We start from the raw sequence: 15,481 nt of genomic DNA, 5'->3' as shown, positions 1-15,481 counted from the left end.
GGAATGAGAATGAGGTGGTGGAAGGATTCGTAATAGTTATTTGTAAAGAATAGAGGTTCATTATGAAAGGAAGGGGAAACAAATCCTTCAACATTCCTAATGTGATCTAGGTGACACCCTACCTAGAGCATATCAGTGATGGATGCAGATGAGTATAAGGGAAGAAGATTTATCTCGTGACCCAAATGGTACAATAAAAATCCAGGAAATGATGAATGAATGTGCCCGAGAATCTGAACAAGCAGTAAGGTTGACTGACAGTCCAATATTTGCCTGGATGACTGACTCTGAGTATGGTAGCACATACAGGGAAGGAGGAAGGGGGATGTGATGTGTTCATAATTCAGAAAGGAGGCCCCAGGGAGCTCCAAGGAACCCTGCTCCTCTCCCCAAGGGGCAGAGGAGTAGATCAGAGTTTAGGGTGAGGAGTCATTTACTTACCAAGAAAGCATATCTGGTTTTTGTGGTAAATGGGAGAGGTAAAAAAACCACAAAGAGACAGAGAGGGTAGGACACTGGAATAGCATAGGTATAAAGGGTATAAAGAGTTGGAAGAGAAAAACTAGAGAGACAAAGGGGGAAGAGCCAGAAGCCTCACTGGGGAAGAGAGAGGCAGAAATACAAGGTGACAGGAGCGGCCAAGGAGAGAGATGCCATCAGAAACAAGAATGCACAATCCTTCATCGGGGATACACAGCGTTGGGAAGAGGACTGTAAGTACAAATGTGAGAAATGAAGAGAAGTAGAATGGATTGTAAAAAGATGGAAAATAAGGCAGAGCAAACATAGAAAAAATTAACCTCCCCTCCTGCTTCACACTATCCACAAAATATAATTCAAGTTGGATCACAAATCTAAAAGTTAAGGCTAAAATGATAAAGCTTCTAAAAGAAAACACAGGAGCGTATCCTTGCAAATTTAGGGTTGACAAAAATTTGTTACATAGGACAGGAAAAGCATAGACCATAAAAGAAAAACTTGGTAAATTGCACTTCATCAAAATTAAAAACTACTAATCCAAAGACACCATTAAGAAAAGGAAAAGGCGAGTCATAGACTGGGAGAAAATATTTGCAATACATATATCTGACAAAGGATTGTACCTGTAATATATTAAGAACTCCTACAAAAGAATAATAAAAAGACACACCACTAATTTAAAAAAATGGACAAAAGACTTGAACAGACACTTCACTCAGAAGATATAAAATGACCAATAAGAACATAAACAAAGTATATATCATCATTAGTGATTGGGGAAATGCAAATTTCATTAGTCATTGGGGAAAAGCCACAATGAGCTACCATTCGGTTACTAGAATTGCTAAAATTAAAAATACTGACAACACCAAATGCTGATGAGACTATGGAACAATTAGAACTCCTAGCAATTAGAACATTGCTAGTTGGACTATAAAGTGATAGATATAACCACTTTGGAAAACTAGCAGTTTCCTATAAAGTTAAATATAACCCACGACCCAGCAGTCCTACTCCTAAGTATCTTCTCATAAGGGATGAAAACATATGTTCACACAAATATTTGTATAACAATGTTTATAGTAGCTTTATTCCAAATAGCTGAAATCTGGAACCAATTCAAATTCTCATCAATAAGAGAAAATAAACGGTGATATATTTATAGAATGGAATACTATTCAGCAATATAACGAATGAACTACTGGTATATGTAACCACATGGATGAATCTCAGAAACATTATGTTGAGAAAAAGAAGCCAGTCACAGGAGTATGTACTATGTGATCCTATTGATGTGAGCATCAGTACAGACAAGTATAGTACCAGAAAGGAAGGACTTGTTAATGGTGATAGAAATCAAAACAGTGGTTGCTTATAGTGGTTGGAAACTGAATGGCATGGTGGAAATGTTCCAAATCTTGACTGTGATGTTGGTCACAGAGCTGTTTTACACTTAAGATATGTGCATCTCAATGAAAAAGAGGCAAGCAAGGCTCTGCTGGGCCTCAGATAGGGTCCTTGGAACTTGAACATCATCAGAGTTCATCTTGAGCACACAGAGGTCTCTTCTCTGGATACTGTCTGAGTTCTGTCTTTTTCTTATTGCTCTCTTTAGTGTCCTTGGAACAGTCACCTCTCCAAATGAACAATGTAATAAGATTAGAAGATGTACCCAGCTTACTGCCATATAACAAACAAGGTAACAATCATTTAATTTATCAATTCCATTTTAAACCTTTGTTTTCTTGTCTTCATGGAAGCAAAGCCTACCTTTGGTCTCCTATGCTAGGCCTCTGCTAGCCCCCACTTCTCCTACCTGCCCCCTTCTTCTCCTACCTGCTCACATATGCAACAGAGACAGTGAGAAAAGGAATCTGAACTCCTGAGTAGATGGAGCATCCATTGATGGGGAATATAAAAAGAGAAAATTGAAAAGGTAGATAGGGTGTAATATGTGACAAATTACATGAATGGATCCAGTTTTCTAAAATCCCCCTCTTCCAGGTTGAGATAGGGGATAATTTTCAATTAATTTCACAGAACAACTAAGAGGAACTTGGAAACATCATGGCATATCAGGTTCACGCAGGAGAACTGGCCAGTTGGAGGTCCCTGGTACTGTAGTCAGAGTCCAAGAGGAGAGTTTTGGAGATGATGAGAGGGGAGAACCTGGAGGATGAAATCACACAGAGAGACAAAAGTTGAATAGTGTTGGGAGACAGAGGTCAAAATAAAGTGGGAGAAACAGATGGAATGGGAGCAAGTGTAAGACACCGCAGAGAATAGATAAACTGAAAAAGTTCTCAGAAACAGAGATAAAAGTTGAGAGCGAAAAGTATGGAAAGGGCAAGACCGAGAGGAAAATAAATACTAAGAATTGGGAAAAGTCAGGGAGACGTACAAAGGCAACTATGAGGAGAAAGAGTTGAAGGAGAATGGATGGAAAACAGGTTGAGAGTGAAAAGACAATAAAAGAGAGAGGAGCAGATCGGGACATTGTAGGCTTGAGGTAAGAGCACTGTATATAAGCAACTTTGGGCATAAGTGTTGGCAACATTAGCTGTGAGTTTTCAGATTAAACTGTCCTTAACCATCAAAGTGGCACTTGTAAAATACTCACATTGCAATAGTCCTCTCCTTGAATATTCCAGAGACTGCTATGACCAAATCACCACCCTAGATTGCCTTCAGAGTACCTTTATCCGTGGACTCAAAGACCATGGTCTGCTAGATATCTACACGTGAATTCTTTCAAGAACTTTTAACTTGGCATTTCAGAACTAAAAGTAGCGTCTTCATCACTCAAGCTAGATCTAAACTCCTCTTCAGCATTCATGTTTCAGTGATGGATCCTTATTATCTCATAGGTTTTCAAGTTGGAAGTCTAGGCGTCACCGTGACTGCTCTTGCCCTCAAATAAATGCCTGTTACTCATCCAGTATAGTCATTTCTCTTCCAGAATATCTCCAAGCTGTCCATCTGTCACACACCGAAGTCTTCAGACCTCTGCCATGGTTCTCAAAGCAACAGTCTTCTGTTCATGACCTTCCTCTAATCTTGCTTCCAACAAATGTGTTATTTGCACTTCAACTACATGGGACATTTGAAAATGAAAATTAGATTGTGTTATGTTCCAACATACTTTCTTAATACACTAAGGATTAAATAAATGTTTCTCTGAGTGGCATCCAAGATTACCCATGATAAGCCCCGTATTGATTTTCCCAGCCTCCTCACCTGCCTCCTGCACTATTAATTCAATATAGTATAAACTTTTTTCCCCCAATAATTTTATTTTTAAAATTTGTATTTTATTTTATTTTTTAAAATTTTACTGTAATATAATTGATTTACAAGGTTGTGTTAGTTTCAAGTGTACAGCAAAGTGATTCAGTTATACATATATGTTCATATATATGTATATATATTCTTTTTTTACATTCTCTTCCATTATACATTATTACAAGATATTACATATAGTTCCCTGTACTATACAGTAGGTCCTTGTTGGTTATCTTTTTTTATATATAGTAGTGTGTATATGTTAATCCTAAACTCCTAATTTATCCCTCCCCCACCTCTCCTTTGGTAACCATGTTTGTTTTCTATGTCTGTGAGTCTGTTTCTGTTTTTTAAGTAAGTTCATTTGTATCATTTTTTAAAATTCCACATACATATAAGCAATATCATATGATATTTGTTTTTCTCTGTCTCATTTACTCCCCCAATAATTTTAATTGTTAAATCTTTCATATTTGAGCATTTTCATACATTTTCTGCCTTATTCAACACTGTTTTCACATTCTACTACTCTCCACTTAACCTCCTCACTCGGTAAATCCTATTTAAAACATACTATTGCAGGGAGGCCTTTCTTTAGAGAAAGCTAGAAAGAAACAGTTGAAAGACAAAGGATAGGAGAGAAGGAGCAACATAAGAGAAACAAGACAAAAGTTGCAGAAACAGAGAAAGAGACAGTCCAGGAGACACCAGCAGAAAGAAACAGAGGCAGAGATGGATAAAATGTAAAGATTCAAACGGAAAGGGAAGAAGTAGAAAGAGAATGTGTATAAAAAAAGGAAACCACTAAGATCAGAAACTACCACTAAGATCAGGAACAAGACAAGGTTGCCCACTTTCACCACTATTATTCAACATAGTTGGCCACAGTAATCAGAGAAGAGAAAGAGATAAAAGGAATCCAGATTGGAAAAGAAGAAGTAAAGCTGTCACTGTTTGCAGATGACATGATACTATACATAGAGAATCCTGAAGATGCTACCAGAAAACAACTAGAGCTAATCAATGAATTTGGTAAAATAGCAGGATACAAAACTGATGCACAGAAATCTCTTGCATTCCTATACACTAATGATGAAAAATCTGAAAGTGAAATTAAGAAAACACTCCCATTTACCACTGCAACAAAAAGAATAAAATATCTAGGAATAAACCTACCTAAGGAGACAAAAGACCCATATGCAGAAATTTATAAGACACTGATGAAAGAAATTAAAGATGATACAAATAGATGGAGAGATATACCATGTCCTTGGATTGGAAGAATCAACATTGTGAAAATGACTCTACTACCCAAAGCAATCTACAGATTCACTGCAATCCCTATCAAACTACCACTGGCATTTTTCACAGAACTAGAACAAAAAATCTCACAATTTGTATGGAAACACAAAAGACCCCGAATAGCCAAAGCAATCTTGAGAAAGAAAAACAGAGCTGGAAGAATCAGGCTCCCTGACTTCAGACTATACTACAAAGCTACAGTAATCAAGACAGTATGGTACTGGCACAAAAACAGAAAGATAGATCAATGGAACAGGATAGAAAGCCCAGAGATAAACCCATGCACATATGGTCACCTTATCTTTGATAAAGAAGGCAAGAATATACAGTGGAGAAAAGACAGCCTCTTCAATAAGTGGTGCTAGGAAAACTGGACAGCTACATGTAAAAGAATGAAATTAGAACACTCCCTAACACCATGCACAAAAATAAACTCAAAATGGATTAAAGACCTAAATGTAAGGCCAGACACCATCAAACTCTTAGAGGAAAACATAGGCAGAACACTCTATGACATAAATCACAGCAAGATCTTTTTTGATCCGCCTCCTAGAGAAATGGAAATAAAACAAAAATAAACAAATGGACCTAATGAAACTTAAAAGCTTTTGCCCAGCAAAGGAAATCATAAACAAGATGAAAAGACAACCCTCAGAATGGGAGAAAATATTTGCAAATGAAGCAACTGACAAAGGATTAATCTCCAAAACATACAAGCAATTCATGCAGCTCAGTATTAAAAAAACAAGCAACCCAATCCAAAAATGGGCAGAAGACCTAAATAGACATTTCTCCAAAGAAGATATACAGATTGCCAACAAACACATGAAAGGATGGTCAACATCATTAATCATTAGAGAAATGCAAATCAAAACTACAATGAGATATAATCTCACACCTGTCAGAATGGCCATCATCAAAAAATCTACAAACAGGGATTCCCTGGTGGCACAGTGGTCGAGAGTCCGCCGGCCGACGCAGGGGACACGGGTTCGTGCCCCGGTCTGGGAAGATCCCACATGCCGCAGAGCGGCTGGGCCCGTGAGCCATGGCCACTGACCCTGCACGTCCGGAGCCTGTGCTCCGCAACGGGAGAGGCCACAATAGTGAGAGGCCCACGTAGTGCAAAAAAAAAAAAAATCTGCAAACAATAAATGCTGGAGAGGGTGTGGAGAAAAGGGAACCCTCTTACACTGTTGGTGGGAATGTAAATTGATACAGCCACTATGGAGAACAGTATGGAGGTTCCTTAAAAAACTAACAATAGAACTACCATATGACCCAGCAATCCCACTACTGGGCATATACCCTGAGAAAACCATCATTCAAGAAGAGTCATGTACCAAAATGTTCATTTCAGCTCTATTTACAATAGCCAGGACATGTAAGCATCCTAAGTGTCCATCAACAGATGAATGGATAAAGAAGATGTGGCACATATATACAATGGAATATTACTCAGCCATAAAATGGAATAAAACTGAGTTATTTGTAGTGAGGTGGATGGACCTAGAGACTGTCATACAGAGTGAAGTAAGTCAGAAAGAGAAAAACAAACCGTATGCTAACACATATATATGGAATCTAAAAAAAAAAAAGAAAAAAAAGTTGGTCAGAAGAACCTAGGGAGAAGATGTGAATAAAGATGCAGACCTACTAGGGAATGGACTTGAGGATACGGGGAGGAGGAAGGGTAAGCTTGGACAAAGTGAGAGAGTGACATGGATATATATACACTACCAAATGTAAAATAGAAAGCTAGTGGGAAGCAGCCGCATAGCGCAGGGAGATCAGCTCGGTGCTTTGTGACGACTTAGAGGGGTGGGATAGGGAGGGTGTGAGGGTGGAAGATGCAAGAGTGTAGAGATATGGGGACATATGTATATGTATAACTGAATCACTTTGTTATAAAGCAGAAACTAACACACCATTGTAAAGCAATTATACTCCAATAAAGATGTTAAAAAAAAAAAAACGGAAAGGGAGATTTTTCCACAATGGATGAATTCCTCAGCCCCTAGTGAAAGCTGCTGGTGCAAAGTTAACCTTCAGGTCAGGTTATTTTGGGGAGTGGGTCCTTCCAGTTTCTCAGGATTTCTTGATTTTCTAGTTATTTTCTTGCTGTGATTCCTCCTTGGTCATAAATTGAGATGTCTGTGGGATTTCATTCTTTACTGCAGGGAACAACAATGCCTGTTGGGAGGCCTGTGATGGAGAAGAGCCCCAGGGAGCCTGGAACTTCCCACCAAGATGTGAGCTGGGTAAGGATGGGGAGGGATTGCCAGCCAAGGGTGTCAGGTGGCTGAATTCAGAGCTGGTGTTTATTGATGCTTTTTACCCTGAGCACACTCCACAGTCAAAAGATCTAGTGTGTCTTGGAATCCCATGAGTCCATAATAACATAAGTAACGTAACAAATAACATAAATATTCCTAAGTGCATTCTAGTAGCAATATGCTGGAGAAAAGTGTTGTCTCTCATAGCTATTAATAGTAAAGACTTGAATTTATACCGACCTGCCCTTTATCTTCTCTAAAGAATAAAAACTAAGTATTATTCTATTTGGCTATAATGCTATTATTTTGTGCCTAACCTTGGAAAACCCCCAAAAGAAACATGGTCCTTCAGATCAATTGCTCCCAAATCTAAAGTACAATTTTTGTCAACTATTATTTATTATGTGACTGATTTTTCAAAGAATTTTGGCAAACAAGATGTCATTCTTCTCTCCACAAAGTTATGGATGTAACAGACAAAATGTTACCTATTCCTGTTTTATAGGTAAAGAAATAGAATCACTGAAGTGTGTAAGGGTCTTTTAGCAGTCAAAGCAGTTAAACAAGCGAGGGTACCAGCATCCTCGATGACTTACTATGGTGACTATCGTGTGGGGCTGCAGAGGGTCAGGGCAGCCAAGACTTAGGTACATATATATGACGGAATATTATTCAGCCATAAAAAGGAACAAAATTGGGTCATTTGTAGAGATGTGGATGGACCTAGAGTTTGTCATACAGAGTGAAGTAAGTCAGAAAGAGAAAAACAAATATCGTATATTAACGCATATATGTGGAATCTAGAAAAATACAGGTGAACCTATTTGCAGGACAGGAATAGAGATGCAGATGCAGAGAATGGACATGTGGACACAGGGGAGAGGAGAGGTGGGATGAAGTGGGAGATTAGGATTGACATATATACACTACCATGTGTAAAATAGGTAGCTAATATGAAGCTGCCGTATTGCACAGGGAGCTCAGCTTGGTGCTCTATTATGACCTACATGGGTGGGATGGGGTGGGAGGGAGGGAGGTCCAAGAGGGAGGGGATATATATCAGTATACATATACATGTATATCACTATACATATAGCTGATTCACTTTGTTGTACAGCAGAAACTAACACAACAGTGTAAAGTAACTATACCCCAATTAAAAAAAAAAAGAAAACTGACTCATGAGTAGGAAAACTGTCAAAGAACACTGAAGGGCAAAGAAGAAGAAGACGACTGGGAGGGAAGCTCAGAGTAAAGGAGGTGTGTGATCCTTCATGGCACAAAAACAACCATGTGTGGGGACAGAAAAATGAGGAGAAAGGTGACTGAGGGATAACGGGAAAGAAAAAAGGCAGAGCAAGGCTCTGGTGGGTCTAAAGTGAGGTGTGTGGAGCAACAGTATCTTTTTCCCAAGGAGAAGTTCACCTGACCATTGAACACCAGAATTCAGCATGAGCACCCTGAGGTCTGTACCTCATCACCATGTCTGGTTGGTCTTTTCTGTTTTTCTTTAGTTTCCTGTGAGCCCAAAGCTCTTCAAGGGACAAACGAAGGCAATTCTGAAGAGATTCCCAAACTGCAAGCAGGTAACGGGGGAGCTAATATTGATTTAAGTGACCAATTATCTCATTAATTTGTTTGCATGTCTGTATGCAAGGGACATTTCCCTTCATTCCCCCAAACACAAACATACACTTTTCCTTAGGCTCTGGTTGCTTTCTTCAGGTATATGGGAGGCAAGGGGGAAAGAGGGGCTAAGAACCTTAATGGAGGAGCTTCTGGGTAGAGAATTTAAGGGCACAGAATAAAAAAAATGTAGATTGGGGCCACCACATGCAGTTGCCTAAGTAGTTTCAATTTTATTTAAAAGTATATGGAATCTAAATACAACCAGATTGGGGTTTGGAGGAGAGAGATCATTTTAAACTTATGTCCCAGGGTTGCATAGGTTTAATGAAATACTATGTATAGGAGAGACAAACAGGAAATGAGTTAAAAGAAAAAATAAGGATGGATTAAAGACCTAAATTTAAGGCCAGATACTATAAAACCCTTAGAGTAAAACTTAGGCAGAACACTCTTTGACATAAATCGCAGCAAGATCCTTTTTGACCCACCTCCTAGAGTAATGAAAATAAAAACAAAAATAAACAAATGGGACCTAATTAAACTTAAAAGCTTTTGCACAGCAAAGGAAACCATAAAACAAAAAGTCAATCCTCAGAATGGGAGAAAATTTTTGCAACCAAGTAACTGATAAGGGATTAACCTCCAAAATATACAAACAGCTCATGCAGCTCAATATCAAAAAAACAAACAACCCAATCAAAAAATGGGCAGAAGATCTAAATAGACATTTCTCCAAGATCTAAAGAAGACATACAGATGACCAAAAAGCACATGAAGAGATGTTCAACATCACTAAGTATTAGAGAAATGCAAGTCAAAACTACAATGAGGTATCACCCCACACCGGTTAGAATGGCCATCATCAAAAAGCCTACAAACAATAAATACTGGAGAGGGTGTGGAGAGAAGGGGACCCTCCTACACTGTTGGTGGGAATGTAAATTGGTACAGCCACTTTGGAGAACAGTATGGAGTTTCCTTAAAAGAACTAAAAATAGAGCTACCATATGATCCAGCAATCCCACTCCTGGGCATATATCTGGAGAAAACCATAATTCGAAGAGATACATGAGCTACAGTGTTCATTGCAGCACTGTTTACGATAGCCAGGACATGGAAGCAACCTAAATGTCCATTGATAGATGAATGGATAAAGAAGATGGTACATATATACAATGGAATATTACTCAACCATAAAAAGAACGAAATAATGCCATTTTCAGCAACATAGATGGACCTAGAGATTGTCATACTGAGTGAAGTAAGTCCGACAGAGAAAGACAAATATCATATGATATCATTTATATGTGGGATCCAAAAAAATGGTACAAATGAACTTATTTATAAAACAGAGTCACAGATGCAGAAAACAAACTGATGGTTACCAAGGGGGAAAGTGGGGGTAAGGATAATTTGGGACAGGAGTCCCCAACCCCTGGGATGCAGACCAGTACCGGTCCATGGCCTGTTAGGAACTGGGTCACACAGCAGGAGGTGAGCAGTGGGCGAGCCAGTGAAGCTTCATCTGCCGCTCCCCATCACTTGTATCACCGCCTAAACCATCCCCCACCCCCCACACCACGTCCGTGGAAAAATTGTCTTCCACAAAACTGATCCCTGGTGCCAAAAAGGTTGGGAACTGCTGATTTAGGAGATTGGGATTGACATATACTCACTACTATATATTAAATAAATAACTAATAAGAACCTACTGTGTAGCACAGGGAACCCTACTCAGCACTCTGTAATGACCTATATGGAAAAAGAGTCTAAAAAAGAGTGGATATATATATATATATATATAACTGATTCACTTTGCTGTACAGCAGAAACTAACACAACATTATACCTCAACTATACTCCAATAAAAATTAATTTAAAGGGGTGAGATAGGGAGGGTGGGTGGAAGACACAAGAGGGAGGAGATATGGGGATATATGTATATGTATAGCTGATTCACTTTGTTATACAGCAGAAACTAACACACCATTGTCAAGTAATTATACTCCAATAAAGATATTAAAAATTAATTTAAAAAATTAAAAATATAATAAAATAGAGAACTAACGATGACCTACTGTGTAGCACAGGGAACTCTACTTAATACTCTGTAATGACCTATATGGGAAAAGAATCTAAAAGAGTGGATATATGTATATGTATAACTGATTCACTGTGCTGTACAGCAGAAACTAATACAACATTGTAAATCAACTATACTCTAATAAAAATTTAAAAAAATAAATAGACGTGGAATCGAAATAGAACCAGGTTAGAATGTGGTGTCAGGGAGGGGAGATAATTTTCAACCTGCTTTCCTCGAGATTGTGTCAGGAACGTGGGCATAGTGGGTATAATCGCAAAATAGAAAACTCATGTCAAAGACATTTGAAATGAGCCTGCCAAGGGGAAGGAAGGATCCCTACTCGTTTGTCAGTGGCAAAAGATGAGAACTTTGATGATTTGCGGAAGGAATGTGTGAGATGGAAAAAATATACAGAAAGGCTGAAATTTTAATTTTTAGATTTAAATTTTAAGTTGAAACATTACAAACAGGAAGTTAAGAACTAAAGAGAACAGATAGAAGCAGGGAAATGAGCACCATAGAAGAAAGGAGCTCAACTCAATAATCAAACAAGGTACAGAGTTTAAAAGGTAGAGAATGTGACATTAGAGAAAGACCCAGAAAGGGAAAGTGCTAAGAAATAGAAAGACTGGAGGAAAGTATAACAGTTATACATAGAGAAAAAGATAAAGGAGAAGAGTAAAACATCTGTAGAGAGGGAACACCATGTACAAGGATGGAGAAGATGGTTTGGGACATTGTAGGGACTGAAAGAAGAGTTGCTGCATGGAAGCAACTTCTAACGCTAGGAGTTGAACATGTTAGCCATGAGTTTTCAGATTATGGTTCCTCCAATTATCAAAGTGGCACCTGTAATACACTCAGAGGCAATGGGCCTCCCCTCAGCCATTCTTGTATACTCTATCTATAACTTAATGATCCCCAAATTCCTAACTCTGGCCCCAACTTGCCTTGTAAGCTCATTCATCTAAGTGCCTGACTATATTTGTACAGGGATCTGAGAGACATCTCCATTTGGATGGTTTTCGGGAACTTCAATACAAGTCACTTCCATAGTTGCATGTACCATCTTTCTTGATGCCAGATCTGCCTCTTTCCCCGTGTTCCCTATCTCAGTATGGAACGCTATTGTTACATTCTTTAGGTAGACACCTAGGGGTCACCAATGACTCTTTTCCCTCCCTCAACTCACACACCCCATCAATCACCCAGTTTACTTAACTATACCTTTAACTTGTCTCTTACTAATCCATTTGTTGCCACACCTGACACGGAAGCCCTAGTCAGATGTCTCTTCTCTCTGGAACTAGAGCCAGGGCAACAGACTCTATATGGTCTCATACCTTCCCCCAGTCATCCTCCCACCATATCCATTCTCTCCAACTCAACTAGATGACCCTTTGAAAATGCAGGTTGGCTTATCTCACTTTCCTACCTTAAATCGATAACTTTTTGTTGTCAAAAGGTTGAAATCCTTCCCTATTTTCCTTCCCATGGCTCCAGCCTCATGTCTGCCTCTCCTGCAACGACTTCTAAAGTTTGTTTAAAACTTTGCAGTAATTTTAATTTTGATTACTTTTTCTCATCTGAGCCTTTGCACACACTTAGCCCTGTGCTTGGAACGATTTTCTTGGTCCACTCCACTCTCCATTCTGCTCACTAATCTGATGAAATCACATGGAAGTTATAGACCACCTCAGAGATACCTTTTCTAATTCCTAGTTCTAGAAAAAAACAGCATGAGAGACGGGGAGAAGACAGAAAGCTCAGCATCAGAAAAGGAAGAGGGAGAAAAGGCAGGTGGGAACAGACATGGGAAAAGAAACAAATCAGGACAAAGAAGTACCAAGAGATTCCAATAGCAAGATACCGAGATAGAAATAGAAGAAGCAGAGATGTGTGGAAAGGGTGAGAATGAGAAAGAGAACTGGGTTGGGAGACAATGTGTACAGTCTCCATCAGATTATTGGATTGTGCAAGCCCCCTCTTACCTTCATGAAACCCTAAGACACAGGTATGCAAACTGTTGTAACTTCTATTTTATGGTTGGGGAAATGAAACAGAAGGGCATGGAGGTTATTTTTGCAAGGGCAAGGTAGAAAAGGAAGAGTGGGCACCAGCATCCTGGGTGTGTCATTGAGGGTGACAGTTGTGTGAAGCCAGCTGACAGTCAGCGTGGGGTCATGTGGTCAGAAAAGGAAGAGGAAACCCAAGGAGTTCTGCAGGTTCCCAGGGGAGAGAACCAGGGTCCAAGAGAAGATTTAGTTAAGGAAAAATTAATGTTGGTGGGGAGGGAAAGGAAACCACTGAGAGACAGGAAGTATAGAAGTGGACCCAACCACTTAGGCTTGAAGAGATCTAGAATAAGAAAGCTAGAAAGGATAACAGGAGAAAAGGGATACACTATGACTGAAAAACAAACAAACCCCAAGACCTGAAGACAAGAGATGAGGAGAGAAACACAGACAATCAAAGAGATGCACAGCTAGGAAACAGAGCTGTGTGGAGGTGAACTGTGGGTAGGATGCTGAGAAGGAGAGAGAAGAGGTGCAGATGGCAAAGAAGCAGAAGGAGATGGTGTGGCTCTCAGAAGCAGTGCTTGGAGCAGACATATGGTTTTTCCATCATGTTTGGCATGAGCCAATCGAGATCTGTTTCTGATCGCCCTCCATGGTCCATCTTGTCTTGTCTGCAGTGACCTGTTATCCCAAAACTCCCCAAATGACTCACGAAGGAGAACCCAAGGAAGTGCTCTGCCTACTACCAGTAGAGGGAGAAGGTAATTATGATTTAAACTCCTCAATAAATAGGAAAAAAAATCCCCCCTTCTCTCATCTTGCCATTCTCTTCTTCATATTCACATACATACACATGGAATTGTGTCGATTTTCTGTTTTGTTTTTTCCAAAACTGTGAGAGAGACTAAGGAGAAAGGTGAGCTGAGCTGAGTGGGGAGAGCACCCCTGCATGGAGAACATAGGGAAACAGGATGTGCCAAAGGTAGGCTGGGGTCCCAAAGCAGAAGTACCTGGGTGACTTTATTAAATGCATATAAAATCCAAATGTCAACAGGTTATGGCAGTTGAGGCAAGGAGATCATTTTCAGCTTACTTCGGAAGTACAAGGAACAAGGAAGTACGTTTTGTGAATGACTGATAAGCTTGCAATTTAGAAAGGTCATGTGGGAGACTTAGAATAGAGCTAATAAGGGAAGGCTCTCCAGCACTGTGGTCCATGTGAAAATGGAAGGACTTTTGTCAGTTTGAGAGAAGGGATCTGTGAGCATGAGGAAAATATATAAAATAAGGAAATTTTACAGGCATCTAGAAAGAGAAGACCCAGAGAAAAAGAGAAAAAGAGAAAATGGAAGACAAGGTAGAAAGGAAATTACCTCAATAAGAAATGAAATACAAAGATAAAAATTAGAGAAACTATATAGAGAGGCAAATAAATACCAAAAAACAATGTGCAAGGAAGTGCAGAGAAACTATGTCGAGAAAGAGTTTTATCAGATCAATAAAGAGTGAAAACAGCTGTACAGGGAAGAGAGGAGAGAAGTTAGGATCCTGGAATGCTGAAGTATGCATATCAGACAGGAGCATCTTCCATCCCAGTAGTGAGTTTCCAAGTTAGGTTTGCCCCATTGAGAGAGTGGTGTCCATAACATAGAGTAATAATTCCCTCCCTGGCAGCCTCAGCTACTCTCAGGTAACAGAATGTGTCTCAAGCACATGCCTGCTAGGCAGACCCATCTTCCAAGGTCATCCATCTATGTATTTACCTGAAGACATTTATCCCAGGTCCCTCTCCATTTGGATGTCTTTCAGTAACTGACACTTCCAAAATTGAAACCAACATCTTCTTCCATGAAACTGGAATGTCCTTTTCTTACAGGGTTTGCTCTCTCAGTAAATGGAACTTGAATGTCCCATTTTCTCTTGCTCCCATCTTGCCCATTTTCTCCACTTTAGCACAATTTTTATTTGCAAGATGGAAATCAGATCATATTACTTTCCCACTTAAACCTGGTGACCTTTGTTGTCCAAAGATTAGATCAGTTATCCTTCCTGTCTTTCTGTGCCTTCCATTCATCATGCGACCCTTGCCAATTTCTTCTTCCTCGTCTCACTTGTGGTCTGAGCATCCTGGCTCAGCTCATTTTCTTGTTTCTCTTTAGTGTCCTGTGATCCTGAAGCTTCCCAAATGACCAACAAAAAAGAACCAGAGGAGCTGCCTAGTCAACCACTATGTGATGGAGAAGGTAATTGTGATTTCAACTCCCAAATTGAATCTTTGTTTTTCTGTCTGCAGAGAGGAAAATCTCCATCTTCTCTCTCCTACCCTGCTCCCCTTCACATACCCATACAGAAGAAATATGTAGAGCCAACTGGAAAGGATGAAAAAGACAGAGAAAATTAGTGTATAA

At 39.4% G+C, this 15,481-nt stretch overlaps 1 protein-coding gene across 2 annotated transcripts in view; it reads left to right on the top strand.

Moving 5' to 3' along the window:
• The window catches only part of LOC132522025 (nuclear body protein SP140-like), a 75,831-nt gene that overhangs the window by 22,330 nt on the left and 38,020 nt on the right, over positions 1-15,481 (top strand). For both annotated transcript variants that reach the window (XR_009541024.1, XM_060151890.1), the window contains exons 6-10: positions 2,096-2,179; positions 7,245-7,325; positions 8,855-8,926; positions 13,751-13,834; positions 15,233-15,316. Coding sequence is in view for 1 of the 2 variants with exons in the window: in XM_060151890.1 (XP_060007873.1) it covers positions 2,096-2,179; positions 7,245-7,325; positions 8,855-8,926; positions 13,751-13,834; positions 15,233-15,316 (405 nt within the window). In the remaining variant the exon portion in view is untranslated. The remainder of the gene's footprint in view (positions 1-2,095; positions 2,180-7,244; positions 7,326-8,854; positions 8,927-13,750; positions 13,835-15,232; positions 15,317-15,481) is intronic.

This window comes from Lagenorhynchus albirostris, chromosome 6, assembly GCF_949774975.1.
Source record: "Lagenorhynchus albirostris chromosome 6, mLagAlb1.1, whole genome shotgun sequence".
In the NCBI taxonomy this organism is placed as follows: Eukaryota; Metazoa; Chordata; class Mammalia; order Artiodactyla; family Delphinidae; genus Lagenorhynchus; species Lagenorhynchus albirostris.
Note: the sequence above shows the minus strand (reverse complement) of the source record. Positions and strands in the feature narration are given on the sequence as shown.